Genomic DNA, 22,698 nt, shown 5'->3' with positions numbered 1-22,698 from the left:
CCCCATTTTTCCCCCTTTTTTTCCCCTTTTTTTCCCATTTTTTCCCATTTTTTCCCCATTTTTTCCCATTTTTTCCCCATTTCTCCCCATTATTCCCCATTTTCACATCCCTGGTTTTTGTCCCCCAGGTGCCCCAGATCATCCTGTGGCTCATGGTGGAGCTGGCCATCATTGGCTTTTCCCCCATTTTTCCCTGTTTTTCCCCCATTTTTCCCTGTTTTTTCCCCATTTTTCCCCCGTTTTCCCCCCGGTTTTTTTCCCTTTTTTTTTCCCTTTTTTTTTCCCTTTTTTTCCCTTTTTTTCCCATTTTTTCCCATTTTTTCCCTGTTTTTCCCCATTTCTCCCCATTATTCCCCATTTCCACATCCCTGTATTTTGTCCCCCCAGGTGCCCCGGATCATCCTGTGGCTCATGGTGGAGCTGGCCATCACTGGCTTTTTCCCCAGTTTTCCCTGGTTTTTTTTCCCTTTTTTCCCCATTTTCCCCCAGTTTTTCCCTGTTGTTTCCCCATTTTTTTCCCATTTTTCCCCATTTTCCAGTCCCTGTTTGTCCCCCCAGGTGCCCCGGATCATCCTGTGGCTCATGGTGGAGCTGGCCATCATCGGCTCGGACATGCAGGAGGTGATCGGCCCGGCCATCGCCATCAACCTGCTCTCGGTGGGCAGGTGGGTCAGGCCAGGGGGCAGGGATTTTACTTTTGATTGTGTCTGATTTTATTTCTTTTACCATTATACCTTTGATTTGATTTGTTTCACCTTTTATTTGATTTCTTTTACCTTCGTTTGTGTCTTTGATTTTATTTCTTTTACCATTATACCTTTGATTTGATTTGTTTTACCTTTGTTTGTACCCTGATTTGATTTCTTTTACTTTTGTTTGTACCTTTGATTTAATTCCTTTTACCTTCGATTGTATATTTTATTTGATTTCTTTTACCTTCATTTGTGTCTTTGATTTTATTTGTTTTACCATTATACCTTTGATTTGATTTGTTTTACCATGGTGCCTTTGATTTCATTTGTTTCACCTTTTATTTGATTTCTTTTACCTTTGTTTGTGTCTTTGATTTTATTTCTTTTACCATTGTACCTTTGATTTCATTTGTTTTACCTTTTATAGTACCCCAATTTGATTTCTTTTACTTTTGATTGTATCTTTGATTTAATTTCTTTTATCTTTGTTTGTATCTTTGATTTAATTTCTTTTACCATTGTACCTTTGATTTCATTTGTTTTACCTTTGTTTGTACCCTGATTTGATTTCTTTTACTTTTGTTTGTACCTTTGATTTAATTTCTTCTACCTTCGATTGTATCTTTTATTTGATTTCTTTTACCTTCATTTGTGTCTTTGATTTTATTTCTTTTACCATTATACCTTTGGTTTCATTTGTTTTACCTTTGTTTGTGTCTTTGATTTGATTTCTTTTACCTTTGATTTAATTCTTTTTACCTTTGTTTGTGTCTTTGATTTGATTTCTTTTACCTTTGATTTAATTTCTTTTACCTTTGATTTGTTTTACCTTCGTTTGTGTCTTTGATTTGATTTCTTTTACCTTTTGATATCTTTTGATTTGATATCTTTTGTCTTTGATTGTCTCTGATTTGATTTCTTTACCTTTGTTTATACCTTTGACTTGATTTCTTTTATCTTTGATTTGATTTACCTTTGTTTGTACCTTTGATTTAATTTGTTTTACCTTTGTACCTTTGATTCCATTTGTTTGACCTTTTTATCTCTGATTCCATTTATTTTACCTTTGATTGTGTCTTTGATATAATTTGTTTTGTTTATAACTGATTTAATTTCTTTAACCTTTGATTGTATCTTTGATTTCTTTTACCTTTCATTTTATTTGTTTTACTTTTTTATGTTTGATTCCATTTGTTTTACCTTTAATTTAATTTCTTCTACCTTTGATTGTATCTTTGATTTCCTTTACCTTTGATTTGATTTACTTCTTTATCTTTGATTTCATTTGTTTTAACTTTGATTTTATTTGTTTTACCTTTGACTTAATTTGTTTTACCTTTGATTGTACCTTTGATTTCATTTGTTTTACCTATTTTACCTTAAATTTCCTGCAATATCTTAAATTTGCTGCAATGTTTCAAATTTGGTGCAATGTTTTAAATTTGCTGCAATGTTTTAAATCTGGTGCAACGTTTTAAATTTAGTGTAATATTTTAAATTTGGTGCAATGTTTTACATTTGGTGCAATGTTTCAAATTTGCTGCAATATTTTAAATTTAGTGTAATATTTTAAATTTGGTGCAATGATTTAATTTTGCTGCAATGTTTTAAATCTGGTGCAATGTTTTAAATTTAGTGTAATATTTTAAATTTGGTGCAATGTTTTACATTTGGTGCAATGTTTCAAATTTGCTGCAATATTTTAAATTTGCTGCAATGTTTTAAATCTGGTGCAATGTTTTAAATCCGGTGCAATGATTTAAATTTGCTGCAATATTTTATGTTTGGTGCAATGTTTCAAATTTGCTGCAATATTTTAAATTTAGTGTAATATTTTAAATTTGCTGCAATGTTTTAAATTTGCTGCAATGCTTTAAATTTGCTGCAATGTTTCAAATTTGGTGCAATGATTTAAATTTGGTGCAATATTTTAAATGTGCTGCAATATTTTAAATTTGCTGCAATGTTTTACATTTGGTGCAATGTTTCAAATTTGCTGCAATATTTTAAATTTGCTGCAATATTTTAAATTTGCTGCAATATTTCCCAGCCTGATGAACAAGTAGCTCATTAGTTTGGGCAGCGTGTGTCCAACCCAGTGCTGAATATTTCGTTTTCTTGCAGCAGAGTGTTGATCTGTCTCTTCATCACTGACCTCCATTCTCACACTCTTTTCTTTTCCTCCTTTGGGCAAAAAAAAAAATATGAATCCCATGGACCTCATTAATCCCAGGATCTTTTTGTGTGGAAATTAAGCCCAAATTCAGCATTTAATTGAGACACCCAGGGGCAGATCCCACAGGAATCCCCCTGGGAGGTGACATCAGCTCCCGGTGGTCCCCAGGCCCTGAGGAACCCCCAGCCCCCCAGAAAAGCCCCCCAGAGAAGGGGTTTGGGGCTCTGGGGGGCTCTGACCCTGCTCTCGCCCCACAGGATCCCTCTCTGGGGCGGGGTGCTCATCACCATCGCCGACACCTTCGTCTTCCTCTTCCTCGACAAATACGGTGAATTCTGCTGGGGATGGGGATGGGGTTGGGATTGGGATTGGGGATGGGGTGGGGTTGGGATGGGATGGGATTGAGGTTGGGATTGGGGATTGGGGTTGGGTTTGGGATGCAGTTGGGGTTGGGATGGGATTGGGATGGGATTGAGGTTGGGATTGGGATGCAGTTGGGGGGGGGTTGGGGGATGGGATTGGGATTGGGATTGGGGGGGATTGGGGTTGGGATTGGGATGCAGTTGGGGATGGGATGGGATTGGGGTTGGGATGTGGGCTGGGATTTGGGATTGGGATGCAGGGGGATGGGATGGGATTGGGGTGGATTGGGATTGGGATTAGGATTTGGATTGGGATTGGGGTGGGATTGGGGTTGGGAGTTTGGGATGCAGTTGGGTTTGGGATGGGATTTGGGGTTGGGATTGGGTTTGGGATGGGATGGGATTGGGGATGGGATTGGGATGGGTTTGGGATTGGGGTTGGGTTTGGGATGCAGTTGGGGTTGGGATGGGATTAGGGTTGTGTTTGGGATTGGGTTTGGGATGGGATTAGGATGGGATTGGGGTTGGGGATGGGATGGGATTGGGGTTGGAATTTGGATTGGGATTGGGGTTGGATTGGGATGGGTTTAGGATTGGAATTGGGATTAGAATTGGGATTGGTTTGGGATTGGGATGGGTTTGGGGTTGGGACTGAGGCTGGGATTAGGATGGGATTGGGAATGGGATTGGGATGGGTTTGGAGTTGGGTTTGGGATTGTGTTTTTGGGTTTGGGATTGGGTTTGGCTTTTCTCAGCTTGGTGACAAAGGGACTTCTCCTCCTTGCAGGCCTGAGGAAGCTCGAGGCGTTTTTTGGGCTCCTCATCACCATCATGGCCCTGACCTTTGGATATGAGGTACCCCCTCTCTGGAGCACCCCAAATCTGCCTGTTTCCTGTGTCTGACCCCAAAACTCCCTGTTCCCTCATACCTGACCCCAAAACTCCATTTCCCTGTCCCCAAAACTCCCAATTTCCCTGTCCCTGACCCCAAAACTCCCTGTTCCCCCATCCCTGACCCCAAACTCTCCATTTCCCTGTGTCTGACCCCAAAACTCCCCGTTTCCCTGTTTCTAACCCCAAAACTCCCCATTTCCCTGTTCCTGACCCCAAAACCCCCCATTTCCCTGTTTCTAACCCCAAAACCCTGTTTCCCTGACCCCAAAACTCCCTGTTTCCCCATCCCTGACCCCAAAACTCCCCATTTCCCTGTCTCTAACCCCAAAACTCCCCATTTCCCTGTCCCTGACCCCAAAACTCACTGTTTCCCCATCCCTGACCCCAAACTCCCCGTTTCTCCATCCCTGACCCCAAAACTCCCCATTTCCCTGTCTTTGACCCTAAAACTCTGTTTCCCTGACCCCAAAACTCCCTGTTTCTGTTTCCCTGACCCCAAAACTCCCCATTTCCCTGTCCCTGACCCCAAAACTCCCTGTTTCCCCATCCCTGACCCCAAAACTCCCCATTTCCCCATCCCTGACCCCAAAACTCCCCATTTCCCTGTGTCTGACCCCAAAACTCTGTTTCCCTGTCCCCAAAACCCCCCATTTCCCTGTCCCTGACCCCAAAACTCCCCTTTTCCCTGTTTCTAACCCCAAAACTCACTGTTTCCCCATCCCTGACCCCAAAACTCCCCATTTCCCCATCCCTGACCCCCAAACTCCCCATTTCCCTGTTTCTCACCCCAAAACCCTGTTTCCCTGACCCCAAAACCCCCCATTTCCCTGTTTCTCACCCCAAAACCGCGTTTCCCTGTGCGCAGTACATCACGGTGAAGCCCAGCCAGGAGAAGCTGCTGCGGGGTTTGTTCATCCCCTACTGCCAGGACTGTGGCACGCCCCAGCTGGAGCAGGCCGTGGGCATCGTGGGCGCCGTCATCATGCCCCACAACATGTACCTGCACTCTGCCCTGGTCAAGGTGAGCGGGCCGGGGGCACCTGCGGGCACCTGGGCCTTGTGGGGCGATGGCTTGGCGTGGAAAGGCAGGTGTGTGCTGAGGAAGGCGGGAGCCACCCCTGAAATGGAAAATTGAAACCCCTTCTCACCAAATTGTGGTAAATTTGATATTTAGGGGCTCTCGGGCAAAATTGTGGGAGCAGGAATAACAGTTTGGCTTGGTTTTGAAAGCCAGGTTTGTGCTGAGGAAGGCAGGAGCCTGCCCTGAAATGGAAAATGGAAACCCCCTCCTTCCAAATTATTATAAATCTGAAATTAAGGGCTCTCAGGCAAAATTGTGGGAGCAGGAATGACAGTTTGGCTTGGTTTGAGAAGTCAGGTGTCTGCTAAAGAAGGCAGGAGCCACCCCTGAAATGGAAAATGGAAAAACCATCTCCCTCCAAATTGTTGTAAATTTGAAATTAAGGGCTCTCAGGCAAAATTATGGGAGCAGGAATAACAGTTTGTCTTGGTGTGGAAAGGCAGGTGTGTGCTGAGGAAGGCAGGAGCCACCCCTGAAATGGAAAATGGAAACCCCCTCCTTCCAAATTATTATAAATCTGAAATTAAGGGCTCTCAGGCAAAAATGTGGGAGCAGGAATGACAGTTTGGCTTGGTTTTGGAAGCCAGGTTTGTGCTGAGGAAGGCGGGAGCCTGCCCTGAAATGGAAAATGGAAACCCCCTCCCTCCAAATTGTTATAAATTTGAAATTAAGGGGTTCTCAGGCAAAAATGTGGGAGCAGGAATAACAGTTTGGCTTGGTTTGAGAAGTCAGGCGTCTGCTAAAGAAAGCAGGAGCCTGCCCTGAAATGGAAAAATGGAAACCCCCTCCTTCCAAATTATTATAAATCTGAAATTAAGGGCTCTCAGGCAAAATTGTGGGAGCAGGAATAACAGTTTGGCTTGGTTTGAGAAGTCAGGTGTGTGCTAAAGAAGGCAGGAGCCACCCCTGAAATGGAAAATTGAAAAACCATCTCCCTCCAAATTGTTGTAAATTTGAAATTAAGGGCTCTCAGGCAAAAATGTGGGAGCAGGAATAACAGTTTGGCTTGGTTTGAGAAGTCAGGTGTCTGCTAAAGAAGGCAGGAGCCTGCCCTGAAATGGAAAATGGAAACCCCCTCCTTCCAAATTATTATAAATCTGAAATTAAGGGCTCTCAGGCAAAAATGTGGGAGCAGGAATGACAATTTGTCTTGGTGTGGAAAGGCAGGTGTGTGCTGAGGAAGGCAGGAGCCACCCCTGAAATGGAAAATGGAAACCCCCTCCTTCCAAATTATTATAAATCTGAAATTAAGGGCTCTCAGGCAAAAATGTGGGAGCAGGAATGACAATTTGTCTTGGTGTGGAAAGGCAGGTGTGTGCTGAGGAAGGCAGGAGCCACCCCTGAAATGGAAAATGGAAACCTCCTCCCTCTGAATTTTTATAAATCTGAAATTAAGGAGGTGTCAGGCAAAAATATGGGAGCAGGAATGACAGTTTGGCTTGGTTTGAGAAGCCAGGTTTGTGCTAAAGAAGGCAGGAGCCTGCCCTGAAATGGAAAATGGAAACCCCCTCCTTCCAAATTATTATAAATCTGAAATTAAGGGCTCTCAGGCAAAAATGTGGGAGCAGGAATGACAGTTTGGCTTGGTTTTGGAAGCCAGGTTTGTGCTGAGGAAGGCAGGAGCCTGCCCTGAAATGGAAAATGGAAAAACCATCTCCCTCCAAATTGTTGTAAATTTGAAATTAAGGGCTCTCAGGCAAAATTGTGGGAGCAGGAATAACAGTTTGGCTTGGTGTGAAAAGGCAGGTGTGTGCTGAGGAAGGCAGGAGCCACCCCTGAAATGGAAAATTGAAACCCCTTCTCACCAAATTGTGGTAAATTTGATATTTAGGGGCTCTCGGGCAAAATTGTGGGAGCAGGAATAACAGTTTGGCTTGGTTTTGGAAGTCAGGTGTGTGCTGAGGAAGCCAGGAGCCTGCCCTGAAATGGAAAATGGAAAAACCGTCTCCCTCCGAATTGTAAATTTGAAATTTAGGGGCTCTCGGGCAAAATTGTGGGAGCTGGAAGAACAGTTTGGCTTGGTGTGAAAAGGCAGGTGTGTGCTGAGGAAGGCAGGAGCTGCCCCTGAAATGGAAAATGGAAACCTCCTCCCTCTGAATTGTTATAAATCTGAAATTAAGGGGCTCTCAGGTGTGGTGGTGTTTGCAGGTCCCCAGGATGAGGGAAGAGATGAGGATCTGACTCTTATGTTTCAGAAGGCTGATTTATTAATTTATGATATATATTATATTAAAATAAAATTATATATTAAAACTATGCTAAAAGAATAGAAGAAAGGATTTTATCAGAAGGCTTGAAAGGAATAGAAAGGAATGATAATAAAATCTTGTGACTGACCGGAGAGTCCGAGACAGCTGGACTGTGATTGGCCATTAATTAAAAACAACCACATGAGACCAATCACAGATGCACCTGTTGCATTCCACAGCAGCAGATAACCATTGTTTGCATTTTGTTCCTGAGGCCGCTCAGCTTCTCAGGAGGAAAAATCCTAAGAAAAGGATTTTTTTATAAAATATGTCTGTGACACTCAGGCAAAGATACGGGAGCAGGAATAACAGTTCTTTACTAGGAACATTTAAAATACAAATACAATAGTACAAACACACAGAAACAACCCTGCCAGAGTGAGAGCAGGCCCGGCACCCCGTGGGTCAGGGTGGGGGCACAGCCCCATCCCATGGGGGCTCAGCCCTGCTGCAGGGCCAGCTGTGGTTCTGCTGGAGCAGGGATCCTGCACAAGGATGGAGTTTTCCTCTGCAGCTCCAAAAAGCTTTAGAGGAACAAAGCTCTAAAGGTCCAAAAGCTCTGAAGCAGATGGATGCTCCAGGTCACACCTGGCTCAGGGCTCTCTGTGCACGACAAGGAGACACCCGTGGGTGGCTGCAGCTCTCTTCACCCACCTTCCCACCCAGCAAGGTGTCCTGCCCCAGGTGGATGAATGAAATTTTAAATAAAATCAATGCGCACTCTTCCCCAGGTGGATGAATGAATTTTAAATAAAATCAATGCCCACTCTTCCCCAGGTGGAGGAGTGAATTTGAAATAAAATCAATGCCCACTCTTCCCCAGGTGGAGGAGTGAAATGGAAATAAAATCAATGCCCACTCTTCCCCAGGTGGAGGAGTGAATTTTAAATAAAATCAATGCCCACTCTTCCCCAGGTGGATGAATGAATTTTAAATAAAATCAATGCCCACTCTTCCCCAGGTGGAGGAGTGAATTGGAAATCAAATCAATGCCCAAGGTCTCTGCCACCCTCCCTTTAAATGACGGTTTGGCTACAGCGAGCTCAGATCTGAAATTTTAGACACTGGAGTGGCTCAGCCCTGCTGCAGGGCCAGCTGTGCTTCTGCTGGAGCAGGGATCCTGCACAAGGATGGAGTTTTCCTCTGCAGCTCCAGGGCTGCTGGAGATGGATGCTCCAGGTCATACCAACCTCAGCCCATCAGGTGTTTCAGGCAAAAAAAACAGGAAAAAAGACAATAAAATTTTGGTTTAAATAAAGCCAGGGTGGGGCCCAGGTGAGGCAGGTCCTGGCTCAGGTGACACCTGTGACAGCCTGGCCAGTGCAGGGCGTCAGCACCACCCCAGAACTGCCCAGAACATTCTGGAAATGCAGTGGAGAAGAAAGCTGCTCCTCGGGGAATGCAGGGGGGAAAGGCTGCTGGGGTGTCCCAAACCTCAGATTGTATCCAGGTAGGAATGTTTGATATCTCAGATTCTATCCAGGCAGGAATGTTTGAAATCTCAGATTGTATCCAGGCAGAAATGTTTGAAATCTCAGATTGTACCCAGGCAGGAATGTTTGAAATCTCAGATTGTATCCAGGCAGGAATGTTTGAAATCTCAGATTGTACCCAGGTAGGAATGTTTGAAATCTCAGATTGTATCCAGGTAGGAATGTTTGAAATCTCAGATTGTACCCAGGTAGGAATGTTTGAAATCTCAGATTGTATCCAGGCAGGAATGTTTGAAATCTCAGATTGTGTCCAGCCTGTGAGACCTGGCTGGAGGAGAGCCACATGTCCCTGTCCCTGTCCCCAGTCCCGGCAGGTGAACCGTGCGGACAAGAGGGAGGTCAGAGAGGCCAACAAGTATTTCTTCATCGAGTCCTGCATCGCGCTCTTCGTCTCCTTCATCATCAACATCTTCGTGGTGACCGTCTTCGCCGAGGCCTTCTTTGACAAGACCAACGCCAACGTGGTGGGTGGCACTGGGACGGACTGGGAACTGCACTAGGACGGACTGGGAGGGACTGGCAGGGACTGGCATGGATTGGGATGGACTGGGACAGACTGGGATGGACTGGCATGGACTGGGACGGATTGGCATGGACTGGGATGGACTGGCATGGACTGGCATGGATTGGGATGGACTGGGATGGATTGGCATGGACTGGAATGAACTGGGATGGACTGGCATGGACTGGAATGAACTGGGATGGACTGGTATGGACTGGGATGGACTGGGATGAACTGGGATGAACTGGGATGGATTGGCATGGACTGGGAGGGATTGGGATGGACTGGAATGAACTGGGATGGACTGGGATGAACTGGGATGGATTGGCATGGACTGGGAGGGATTGGGATGGACTGGGATGGACTGGCATGGACTGGCATGGATTGGGATGGACTGGGATGGACTGGGAGGGATTGGGATGGACTGGAATGAACTGGGATGGACTGGAATGAACTGGGATGGACTGGTATGGACTGGGATGGACTGGGATGAACTGGGATGAACTGGGATGGATTGGCATGGACTGGGAGGGATTGGGATGGACTGGAATGAACTGGGATGGACTGGGATGAACTGGGATGGATTGGCATGGACTGGGAGGGATTGGGATGGACTGGGATGGACTGGCATGGACTGGCATGGACTGGCATGGACTGGGATGGACTGGGATGGACTGGGAGCGACTGGGAGCTGCAGCAGGCACGGAGGGATGAGGGCAGTGCCCGTCCCTCTGTGCTGGGCACTGCTGAGGTCAAACCCCAATCCTGGGTTGGTTTAGGGCCCCTTGAGGGGCCGGAGCACATCCAGAGCTGGGAGTGGGGCTGGGGAAGGGTTTGGGGCATCAGGAGGGGCTGGGGGCGCTCAGAGGGGTCTTCTCACCCCCCACAGCTGCCCAACAGGAGGGGACACGGCCAGGTGGGGTCGGGCTCTGCTCCCAGGGAGGGAGGAAGAAGGACAGGGGATTTTAGGGAGAATTCCCTCGCGGAAAAGCTGCTCAGGCCAGGGGTGGATCCCCACAACTCCCTGGCATGAGGGGACACAGCCAGGTGGGGTCAGGCTCTGCTCCCAGGGGACAGGAGGAAACAAAAAGGCACCCAGGGCAAGTTTAGGATGGATTTTAGGGTTGGATTTTAGGTTGAGGTTGGATTTTAGGGAGAATTCCTTCATTTCCTTCATGGCAAAGCTGCTCAGGCCAGGGGTGGAGTCCCCACAACTCCCTGACATGAGCCAGGTGGGGTTTGAGCTCTGCTCCCAGGTAAAAGGAGAAAACAAAAAGGCATCCAGGGCAGGTTGAGGTTGGATTTTAGGGTTGGATTTTAGGGTTGGATTTTAGGGAGAATTCCCTCATTTCCTTCATGGCAAAGCTGCTCAGGCCAGGGGTGGATCCCCAGAGCTCCCTGACAGGAGGGAGAAAGCCAGGAGGGGTCGGGCTCTGCTCCCAGGGGACGGGAGGAAACAAAAAGGCATCCAGGGCAAGTTTAGGATGGATTTTAGGGAGAATTCCCTCGTGGAAAAGCTGCTCAGGGCAGGGGTGGATCCCCATCCCCTGGGGGGTGCAACAGCTGTGTGGAGGTGGCACTTGGGGACATGGTCAGGGGTGGCCTTGGCCGTGCTGAGGTCGCCGCTGGCCCCAGTGGTCCCGGAGGGTTTCCCGTGCCAGCCCTGTCCCTCACGCCACCCGTGCCCCTGCAGAGCCAGGTCTGTGCCAACTCCAGCAGCCCCCACTCCGCGCTCTTCCCCAACAACAGCGACGCTCTGGAGGTCGACATCTACAAGGGGGTGAGTGTCCCTGTGGGGACAGCGTGGGGACAGCCCTGGGACCCTGTCCGGTGTCTTTAGGGTGGGGACAGCTTGGGGACAGCCCTGGGACCCTGGCTGGTGTCCTCAGGGTGGGGACAGCTTGGGGACAGCCCTGGGACCCTGCCTGGTGTCCCCAGGGTGGGGACAGCCCTGTGACCTTGTCCAGTGTCCCTGGGGGCCAGCTTGGGGACAGCCCTGGGACCCTGTCTGGTGTCCCCAGTGACCTTGTCTGGTGTCCCCATGGGGTGACACCATGTCCAGGACAGCCCAGTGACCCTGTCTGGTGTCCCCAGGGTGGGGACAGCCCAGTGACCCTGTCTGGTGTCCCATGAGGGGCACAGTGACCTTGTCTCGTGTCCCCAGTGACCCTGTCTGGTGTCCCCAGGGTGGGGACAGCCCTGGGACCCTGTCTCATGTCCCTTGAGGGGCACATTGACTCTGTCTGGTGTCCCCTGGTGTCCCCAGTGACCCTGTCTCATGTCCCCAGGGTGGGGACAGCCCAGTGACCCTGTCGGGTGTCCCCAGGGTGGGGACAGCCCAGTGACCCTGTCGAGTGTCCCCTGCAGCTCCTGGACAATCTGGGAGCGCTGGCACCATCGATGGGGTCCCCAAGGGCAGGGTGGGGGTGAGGAGCCCCCAGGGTCCCCCAGTTTTACTCCGGGGTGTAACTGCCCCCGGGCTGACGGAGCTGCCCTCCCCCCGCGGGGCGTGGTCCTGGGCTGCTACTTCGGCCCCGCCGCGCTCTACATCTGGGCCATCGGCATCCTGGCGGCCGGGCAGAGCTCCACCATGACGGGCACCTACTCGGGCCAGTTCGTCATGGAGGTAACGCGCCCCTGCTCGCGACTGCTCGCTCCTTACTCGCTCCTTACTCGCTCCTTACTCGCGACTGCTCGCTCCTGCTCGCTCCTCACTCGCGACTGCTCGCTCCTTACTCGCAACTGCTCGCTCCTTACTCGTGACTGCTCGCTCCTTACTCGCTCCTGCTCGCTCCTACTCGCTCCTTACTCGCTCCTGCTCGCTCCTTACTCGCTCCTACTTGCTCCTTACTCGCTCCTGCTCGCTCCTTACTCGCGACTGCTCGCTCCTGCTCGCTCCTACTCGCTCCTTACTCGCTCCTGCTCACTCCTACTCGCTCCTTACTTGCTCCTACTCGCTTCTTACTTGCTCCTTACTCACTCCGTACTCGCTCCTTACTTGCTCTTTACTCGCTCCTCACTCACTCTGTACTCGCTCCTGCTCGCTTCTTACTCGCTCCTTATTCACTCCGTACTCGCTCCTTACTTGCTCTTTACTCGCTCCTTACTCTCTACTCGCTCCTTACTCGGTCCTTACTCACTCCTTACTCGCTCTTTACTCGCTCCTTACTCTCTCCTTACTCGCTCCTGCTCGCTCTTTACTTGCTCCTCACTCACTCGGTACTCACTCCTCCTTGCTCCTTACTCACTCCTCTGCACTCCTTACACACTCCTCACTCGCTCCTACTCGCTCCTTACTCACTCCGTACTCACTCCGTACTCACTCCATACTCGCTCCTCCTCGCTCCTTACTCACTCTGTACTCGCTCTGTACTCTCTTGTACTCGCTCCTTACTCACTCCTCACTCATTCCGTACTCGCTCCTCCTTACTCCTTACTCACTCCTCACTCACTCCGTACTTGCTCCTCGCTCGCTCTTCACTCGCTCGCTCGTACTCGCTCCTTACTCGCTCCTTACTCGCTCCTCACTCACTCCGTACTCGCTCCTCCTCGCTCCTTACTCACTCCTTACTCACTCCTTACTCTGGGTTCTGTAATCCCCATTCCCTGTCATCCTTATTCCACACTCCTCCCCCCTCACTCCCTTCTTACTCACTCCTCACTCGCTCCTTCCTCACTCCTTACTCTGGGTTCCATACTCCTTGCTCCCTGTCATTCTTATTCCTTACTCCATGCTCCTCACTCCTTACTCCCTCCTTACTCGGTTCTGTACTCCCTCTGCACTGCTCCTGTACTACTCACACCTTACTCACTCCTTACTCCTGGCCTCCCTGTGCCCCCCCCCGTGCTGGTCTCGTACTACTTGCTCCTTACTCCTTACTCATTCCTTACTCCTGGCCCCCCAGAGGTTCCTGAACCTGCGCTGGTCCTGCACTACTCACACCCTACTCACTCCTTACTCCCTGGTTACTCCTCCGCAGGGCTTCCTGAACCTGCGCTGGTCCTGCACTACTCACACCTTACTCACTCCTTACTCCCTGGTTACTCCTCGGCAGGGCTTCCTGAACCTGCGCTGGTCGCGCTTTGCGCGGGTGCTGCTCACGCGCTCCATCGCCATCACCCCCACGCTGTTCGTGGCCATCTTCCAGGACGTGGAGCACCTGACGGGCATGAACGACTTCCTCAACGTCCTTATGAGCCTCCAGGTGAGTGGGGTTGGGGTTCCTGAGCCTCCAGGTGAGCGGGGTTGGGGTTCCTGAGCCTCCAGGTGAGCAAAGTCAGGGTTCCTCAACGTCCTCATGAGCCTCCAGGTGAGCTGGGGTCAGGGTTCCTGAATGTCCTCATGAGCCTCCAGGTGAGCGGGGTTGGGGTTCCTGAGCCTCCAGGTGAGCGGGGTTGGGGTTCCTCAACGTCCTCAGGAGCCTCCAGGTGAGCAAACTTGGGGTTCCTCAATGTCCTCATGAGCCTCCAGGTGAGCAGGATTGGGGTTCCTGAGCCTCCGGGTGAGCGGGGATGGGGTTCCTGAGCCTCCAGGTGAGCAAACTTGGGGGTTCCTCAACATCCTCAGGAGCCTCCAGGTGAGCGGGGATGGGGTTCCTGAGCCTCCAGGTGAGCAGGGTTGGGGTTCAGGAGCCTCCAGGTGAGCAAAGTCAGGGTTCCTCAATGTCCTCATGAGCCTCCAGGTGAGCAGGGTTGGGGTTCAGGAGCCTCCAGGTGAGCAAAGTCAGGGTTCCTCAACATCCTCATGAGCCTCCAGTTGAGCGGGGACGGGGTTCAGGAGCCTTCAGGTGAGCAGGGCTGGGGTTCCTGGATGTTCTCAGGAGCCTCCAGGTGAGCAGGAACGGGGTTCAGGGGCTCCAGGTGAGCAAAGTCAGGGTTCCTCAACCATCCTCAGGAGCCTCCCAGGTGAGCAAACTTGGGGTTCCTCAATGTCCTCATGAGCCTCCAGGTGAGCAGGATTGGGGTTCAGGAGCCTCCAGGTGAGGGGGGTCAGGGTTCAGGAGCCTCCAGGTGAGCAAACTTGGGGGTTCCTCAACATCCTCAGGAGCCTCCAGGTGAGCAGGTTCAGGAGCCTCCAGGTGAGCAAACTTGGGGTTCCTGAGCCTCCAGGTGAGCAGGGTCAGAGTTCCTCAACGTCCTCATGAGCCTCCAGGTGAGCAGGGTTGGGGTTCAGGAGCCTCCAGGTGAGCAAACTTGGGGTTCATGAACCTCCTGAGCCTCCAGGTGAGCAAACTTGGGGTTCATGAACCTCCTGAGCCTCCAGGTGAGCAGGGTCAGGGTTCCTGGATGTCCTCATGAGCCTCCAGGTGAGCAGGGTTGGGGTTCAGGAGCATCCAGGGTGTTGGGTGGGTGCTGGGCTGGCTGTTGGGGTGTTGGGGTGCCGGGGTGGCTGTTGGGGTGGCTGTTGGGGTGTCGTGGTGGCTGTTGGGGTGCCGGGGTGGCTGTTGGGGTGTCAGGGTGGCTGTTGGGCTGTTGGGGTGGCTGTCGGGGTGTCGGGGTGGCTGTTGGGGTGCCAGGGTGGCTGTCGGGGTTCCTCCCCCCGGCCCCAGGCCCAGCTCCATCCCCTCCGTCCCCGCTCTGCTCCTGCAGCTCCCGTTCGCGCTGATCCCGGTGCTCACCTTCACCAGCCAGCGCAGCGTCATGCACGACTTCGCCAACGGCCTGTGAGTACCTGAGGGCTCACCTGGGCACACCTGGGCACACCTGGGCACACCTGGGTGTGCCTACCCCTCACCTGGGCACGCCTGGGCACACCTGGGCACGCCTGCCCCTCACCTGGGCACACCTGGGGACACCTTCCCCTCGTCTGGGCACACCTGGGCGGGCCTACCCCCTCACCTGGGCATACCTGGTCATGTCTGGGCACACCTGGGCATGCCTGGCATACCTGGGCACCCCTGCCTTCACCTGGGCATACCTGGGCACACCTGCTCTTACCTGGGCATGCCTGGGCATGCCTGCCCCCTCACCTGGGCACACCTGGGCATACCTGGGCACACCTGGGCATGCTTTCCCCTCACCTGAACACACCTGGGCTCACCTGCCCCTCACCTTGGCTCACCTTCACCTCACCTGGGCACACCTGGGCACACCTTCCCTTCGTCTGGGCACCCCTTGCCCTCACCTGGGCACACCTGGGCACCCCTGCCCTCACCTGGGCACACCTGGGCATGCCTGCCCATCACCTGGGCACACCTGGGCATGCCTGCCCATCACCTGGGTGCACCCGGGCATGCCTGCCCCTTACTTGGGCATGCTTTCCCACCCTTGGGCACCCCTGGGCACCCCTGCCCTCCCCTGGGCACACCTGGGCACACCTGGGCACACCTGGGCATCCCTGCCCTCACCTGGGCACACCTGGGCGCCCCTGACCGCGGTGCCCCCGGGCAGGTTCTGGCGCGTGGCCGGGGGGCTCCTGATCCTGCTCATCTGCAGCATCAACATGTACTTCGTGGTGGCCTACGTGATGGCGCTGCACAGCCTGGCGCTCTACATCGGCGCCGCCCTGCTCAGCGTCATCTACCTGGCCTTCGTGGCCTACCTGGTGAGTCAGAGCCGCCTGGGCACAACCTGGGCACCCCATGGGTACCCTCTGGGTATCACCTGAGCACCCCCTGAGAACCGCCTGGGCAAACCTGGGCACGCCCTGGGCAAACCTGGGCACACCTGGGCATCACCTGAGCATCACCTGGGCACCACCTGGGAACCACCTGGGCACCCCCTGGGCAAACCTGGGCACCACCTGGGCAAACCTGTGCATACCTGTGCACACCTAGGCACCACGTGGGCATCACCTGGGCAAACCTGGGCAGCCCCTGGGCACACCTGGGCACACCTTGAGCATCACCTGGGCACACCTTGAGCATCACCTGGGCACACCCTGAGCACACCTGGGCACACCTGGGCACCGCCTGGGAACCACCTGGGCACGCCCTGGGCAGCCCCTGGGCACCGTCTGGGCACACCCTGAGCATCACCTGGGCACACCTGGGCATCACCTGAGCACACCTGGGCACACCCTGAGCATCACCTGGGCACACCTGGGCACTACCTGGGCACCCCTGGGCACAACCTGGACACACCTGGGCACTGCCTGAGCATCACCTGGGCACACCCTGGGCACACCTGGGCACACCTGGGCACCCCCTGGGCACACCTGGGCACTGCCTGAGCATCACCTGGGCACACCCTGGGCACACCTGGGTATCACCTGGGCACTACCTGGGCACCACCTGGGCACAACCTGGGCACACCTGGGCACTGCCTGGGCACGCCCTGGGCACCACCTGGGCATCACCTGAGCATCACCTGGGCACACCTGGGCACCGCCTGGGCACGCCCTGGGCACCACCTGGGCATCACCTGAGCATCACCTGGGCACACCTGGGCATCACCTGGGCACGCCCTGAGCACTCCCTGGGCACCACCTGGGCACCCCTGTGTGTGGGGGTCTTCGAGCTGCCCCCGGTGGTTTTGGGGTCTCCCCGACCCGGCTGCTGTGGGTGCCCAGCACAGAGAGGCTCGGTCCCGCGCCTCGGGCTCATTAGGAATTATCAGCTCATTAGTGATTATCAGCTCATTAGTGATTATCAGCTCATTAGTGATTACGGCTCATTCATGATTTCAGCTCATTAATGATCATCAGCTCTTTAGTGATTTCAGCTCATTAGTCATTCTCAGCTCATTAGTGATTTTGGCTCATTAGTGATTTCACCTTTTAGTGAAATTAACCAGCCGGTTAATTCATTATTTTATAATATTATATTAAAGAATACTATACTAACATATATTGTATTTGTTGGGAATATCCCAACAAAGGCAGAAATTATGGATCTGACTCCATGTTCACCAGGCTAATTTATTATTTTATAATATTATATTAAAGAATACTATACTAACATATGTAGATATAAAAATTATATATATGTGGTATTATATTATTATAGAATACATATTATATATTATATATAATATATAATATATTATATATAATATATTTATATTACATATTACATATTATACATTATATATTATATATTACATATTATATTTTATATTTTATATTTTATATTTTATATATTATATATTATATATTATATAGTATATAGTATATAGTATATATTATATAGTATACATTACATATTATATTTTATATTTTATATTTTATATATTATATATTACATTATATATATTAGATATTACATATTATATATTATATATTATACATTATACATTATATATTATATATTATATATTATATATTATATATTATATATTATATATTATTATAACATTATATATATTGTTGTAACATTATATATATTATAGTATTTTATATATATATATATATATATAAAATACAGAAAGGATACTACAGAATGCTGAAACGTAATAATGAAAACTCCTGACTCTTTCCAAAGTCCTGACACAGCTTGGCCTCGATTGGCCAAAGAGTCAAAACCACAATGAGTCAAAACTCCCACCAGAACCCAATCAAACAATCACTGTGGGTGAACAATCTCCAAACACATTCCACGTGTGAGCACAACACAGGAGAAGCAAATGACACAAGAATTGTTTTCCTTTTTTGCTGAGGCTCCTCAGCTTCCCAGGAGAAAAATCCTGGGCGAAAGAATTCTTTCAGAGAACGTGTAACTCTCCCTTTGCATTTTTCATTCTTACGGAATTTAGGGGTTTTTCCTTCCCCATTGTTTCTTTCACCTTTCCATATCCAGTTTCATTCATCGGCAAACCCAAAGTTTATTTGTCAAAGCAAATCTCTTTCTCCATTCACCAATCAGTGGAATCCTTCCCATTGTTTCTTTTATCTCCCAGTGCTGGTTTGGAAAGACAAATCCCTCATTCCTGATTGTCCCTTCCTGTCCCCTCCTGTCCCCTCCTGTCCCTCCTGTCCCTGCTGTCCCTCCTGTCCCTGCTGTCCCCTCCTGTCCCTCCTGTCCCTCCTGTCCCCTCCTGTCCCCTCCTGTCCCCTGCTGTCCCTGCTGTCCCCTGCTGTCCCCTCCTGTCCCTGCTGTCCCTGCTGTCCCCTCCTGTCCCTGCTGTCCCCTCCTGTCCCCTCCTGTCCCCTCCTGTCTCTCCTGTCCCCTGCTGTCCCTGCTGTCCCCTCCTGTCCCTGCTGTCCCCTCCTGTCCCTCCTGTCCCTGCTGTCCCCTCCTGTCCCCGCTGTCCCTGACTGTCCCCTCCTGTCCCCTCCTGTCTCTCCTGTCCCTGTGTCCCCTCCTGTCCCTCCTGTCCCTTCCTGTCCCCTCCTGTCCCCTCCTGTCCCCTGCTGTCCCCTCCTGTCCCTCCTGTCCCTCCTGTCCCCTCCTGTCCCCTCCTGTCCCTCCTGTCCCCCCTGTCCCCTCCTGTCCCTCCTGTCCCCTGCTGTCCCTGCTGTCCCCTCCTGTCCCCTCCTGTCCCTCCTGTCCCCTCCTGTCCCTGCTGTCCCTCCTGTCCCCTCCGTCCCTGCTGTCCCTCCTGTCCCCTCCTGTCCCCTCCTGTCCCTGCTGTCCCTGCTGTCCCTGACTGTCCCTCCTGTCCCTCCTGTCCCTGTGTCCCCTCCTGTCCCCTCCTGTCCCCTCCTGTCCCTCCTGTCCCTCCTGTCCCTCCTGTCCCCTCCTGTCCCTCCTGTCCCTCCTGTCCCTCCTGTCCCCTCCTGTCCCCTCCTGTCCCTCCTGTCCCCTGCTGTCCCTGCTGTCCCCTCCTGTCCCCTCCTGTCCCTCCTGTCCCCTCCTGTCCCTGCTGTCCCTGACTGTCCCCTCCTGTCCCTGCTGTCCCTGACTGTCCCCTCCTGTCCCCGCAGAGCTGGCTGTGCCTGGTGGCCCTGGGCGCCTCCTTCCTGGCCTGTGGCAGCACGGTAAGCGTCACCCGGACCCTGCACCTGGAGCAGTCGCCCTCCCACCCCCCCAAGTAGCCAAAGGGGGGGGGGCTGGACCCCCAGAGCCACCCTGGGGACACGGACGGCGCCGCTTGGGGACATTCGGGGCAGCGGGGACACGGCCAGGAGGACACGGAGCACACGGAGCCCTGGGGGCAGGGCTGGAGCCCCGAACCCCACCTGGGGGACACACCTGGGGGTGACACAGGAGTGACCTGAGCCACACCTGGGTGGGAGTCACACCTGGGGGGGGACAGGAGTGACCTGAGCCACACCTGGGGGGACACACCTGGGTGGGGGACACATCTGGGGGGACACCTGGGGGTGACACAGGAGCGACCTGAGTCACACCTGGGGGTGACACACCTGGGTGGGGACACATCTGGAGGTGACACAGGAGCGACCTGAGCCCCCCCCAGATGGGACACAGGGGCAACCTGAGCCACACCTGGGTGGGAGTCACACCTGGAGGGGGACAGGAGTGACCTGAGCCACACCTGGAGTGACACACCTGGGTGGGGGACACATCTGGGGGGGACACAGGAGCAGCCTGGGTCACACTTGGGATGACACAGGAGCAACCTGAGCCCCCTCCAGATGGGACACAGGGGCAACCTGAGCCACACCTGGGGTGACACACCTGGGTGGGGGACACACCTTGGGGGGGGGGGGGGAACACCTGGGGGTGACACAGGAGTGACCTGAGCCACACCTGGGTGGGAGTCACACCTGGAGGGGGACAGGAGTGACCTGAGTCACACCTGGGGGGACACACCTGGGTGGGGGACACACCTGGGGGTGACACAGGAGCATCCTGAGCCCCCCATTTCTCCTTGAAACCCCAAATTGCTCCTCCCCGAGCCCCCCCGCAGCACGAACCCCGCACCCCAGGAGCGCTGCTCTGGCGCTGAGCCCGACCCAGTGAGCTAAACACCCCAAATCCCTGCTGGGTGGCATTTGGGGACACTGCTGGCGCTGGCACGGGGTGGCACCGCGGCTGGGGCTGCCCCAGGCTGGGCAGGTTTGGTGCTTTATGCTTAAAACTGAGCATTAATTATTGTATTAATTAATTATGTCATCACTACTGGCTTTTCAAACACTCCCCACTGCCATGAGGATGGGAAAACGGAAAATTAATTAATTAATTAATTAATTAATTCTGGTACCACTACTGACTTTAAAACACTCCCCACTCCCATGAGCACGGGAAAACTGGGCATTAATTATTGTATTAATTAATTCTGGTATCAATACTCACTTTTAAAACACTCCCCATTCCCATGAGGATGGGAAAACTGAAAGCTAATTAGTTAATTAAATAATTATTTATTTAATTAATTAATTCTGTTGTCACTACCGACTTTAAAACACTCCCCATTGCCATGAGGATGGGAAGACTGAGCATTAATTATTGTATTAATTAATTAATTCTGTTATCACTACTGGCTCTAAAACACTTCCCATTGCCATGAGGGTGGGAAAACTGAAAACGAATTAACTAATTAAATAATTATTTATTTAATTAATTCTGTTGTCACTACTGGCTTTTAAAACACTCCCCATTCCCATGAGGATGGGAAAAATGAGCATTAATTATTTTATTAATTAATTATGTCATCACTACTGTTTTTTAAAACACTCCCCACTGCCATGAGGATGGGAAAACTGGGCATTAATTATTTTATTAATTAATTCTGTTATCAGTACTGGCTTTTAAAACACTCCCCATTCCCATGAGGATGGGAAAACTGAAAACTAACTAATTAATTAAATAATTATTTAATTAATTAGTTATATTATCACTACTGGCTTTAAAACACTCCCCACTTCCATGAGGATGGGAAAACTGAGCATTAATTATTGTATTAATTAATTAATTCTGTTGTCACTACTGGCTTTTAAAGCACTCCCCACTCCCATGAGCATGGGAAAACTGAAAACGAATTAAGTAATTAATTATTTTATTAATTCTGTGATCACTACTGGCTCTTAAAACACTCCCCATTCCCATGAGCACGGGAAAACTGGGCATTAATTATTGTATTAATTAATTCTGGTATCACTACTGGCTCTAAAACACTCCCCATTGCCATGAGCATGGGAAAACTGAAAACGAATTAATTAATTAAATAATTATTTACTTAATTAATTAATTCTGTTATCAATACTCGCTTTTAAAACACTCCCCATTGCCATGAGGATGGCAAAACTGAAAACAAATTAAATAATTAATTAATGAATTAATTCTGTGATCACTACTGACTTTAAAACACTTCCCACTGCCATGAGCATGGGAAAACTGAGCATTAATTATTGTATTAATTAATTAATTCTGTTATCACTACTGGCTTTTAAAACACTCCCCATTCCCATGAGCACGGGAAAACTGGGCATTAATTATTGTATTAATTAATTCTGGTATCACTACTGGCTCTAAAACACTCCCCATTGCCATGAGGATGGGAAAACTGAAAACTAATTAGTTAATTAAGTAATTAATTAATGAATTAATTCTGTGATCACTACTGACTTTAAAACACTCCCCACTCCCATGAGCATGGGAAAACTGAACCTCAATTATTTTATTAATTAATTCTGTTGTCACTACTGGCTTTTAAAACACTCCCCATTGCCGTGAGGATGGGACAACTGAAAACGAATTAATTAATTAAATAACGATTTATTGAATTAATTAATTCTGTTATCACTACTGGCTCTTAAAACACTCCCCACTGCCATGAGCATGGGAAAACTGAGCATTAATTATTGTATTAATTAATTAATTAATTCTGTTATCACTACTGGCTCTAAAACACTTCCCCATTGCCATGAGGATGGGAAAACTGAAAACGAATTAATTAATTTATTAATTCTGGTATCACTACTGACATTAAAACACTCCCCATTCCCACGAGGATAGGAAACCTGAGCATTAATTATTTTATTAATTAATTATAGTATCCCTACTGGCTTTTACCCATCCCCACAAGCTCTGGGGGCAGTATTTGGGATCTGCTTTGGGATCTGCTGCGGTTTTACCCATCCCCACCAGCTCTGGGGGCTGTTTGGGATCTGGTTTGGGATCTGCTGGGGTTTCACCCGTCCCCACCAGCTCTGGGCAGTATTTGGGATCTGTTTTGGGGTCTGCTGGGGTTTCACCCATCCCCACCAGCTCTGGGTTGTGCCCAGGGATGAAGGTGCCGACGCTCAGAGCCCAGCAGGAAAATCCCCCTTGAATGTGGGGCAGGATCAGATCCGTGCTCCCGCCTTCCCCAAACCTGCAGCACCCCCTGGCCGCAAGGATTCTCGTTTTTCCCGCTGTCACCCCAGAACCCCAGCAGGATTTAACCCTTTAGTGAACATCTGTGGGTT

At 50.5% G+C, this 22,698-nt stretch overlaps 1 protein-coding gene across 2 annotated transcripts in view; it reads left to right on the top strand.

The window, feature by feature from the left end:
• SLC11A2 (solute carrier family 11 member 2) overlaps positions 1-22,698 on the top strand; it is a 49,281-nt gene that overhangs the window by 24,741 nt on the left and 1,842 nt on the right. For both annotated transcript variants that reach the window (XM_030967103.1, XM_030967102.1), the window contains exons 6-16: positions 559-665; positions 3,126-3,196; positions 4,018-4,085; positions 4,990-5,145; positions 9,253-9,411; positions 11,143-11,229; positions 11,956-12,075; positions 13,505-13,654; positions 15,039-15,112; positions 15,840-15,993; positions 19,252-19,305. In XM_030967103.1, the coding sequence (XP_030822963.1) occupies positions 559-665; positions 3,126-3,196; positions 4,018-4,085; positions 4,990-5,145; positions 9,253-9,411; positions 11,143-11,229; positions 11,956-12,075; positions 13,505-13,654; positions 15,039-15,112; positions 15,840-15,993; positions 19,252-19,305 (1,200 nt within the window). The remainder of the gene's footprint in view (positions 1-558; positions 666-3,125; positions 3,197-4,017; positions 4,086-4,989; positions 5,146-9,252; positions 9,412-11,142; positions 11,230-11,955; positions 12,076-13,504; positions 13,655-15,038; positions 15,113-15,839; positions 15,994-19,251; positions 19,306-22,698) is intronic.

This window comes from Camarhynchus parvulus, chromosome 29, assembly GCF_901933205.1.
Source record: "Camarhynchus parvulus chromosome 29, STF_HiC, whole genome shotgun sequence".
Lineage (NCBI taxonomy): Eukaryota > Metazoa > Chordata > Aves > Passeriformes > Thraupidae > Camarhynchus > Camarhynchus parvulus.
This window is presented reverse-complemented; position numbering and strand designations above follow the sequence as displayed.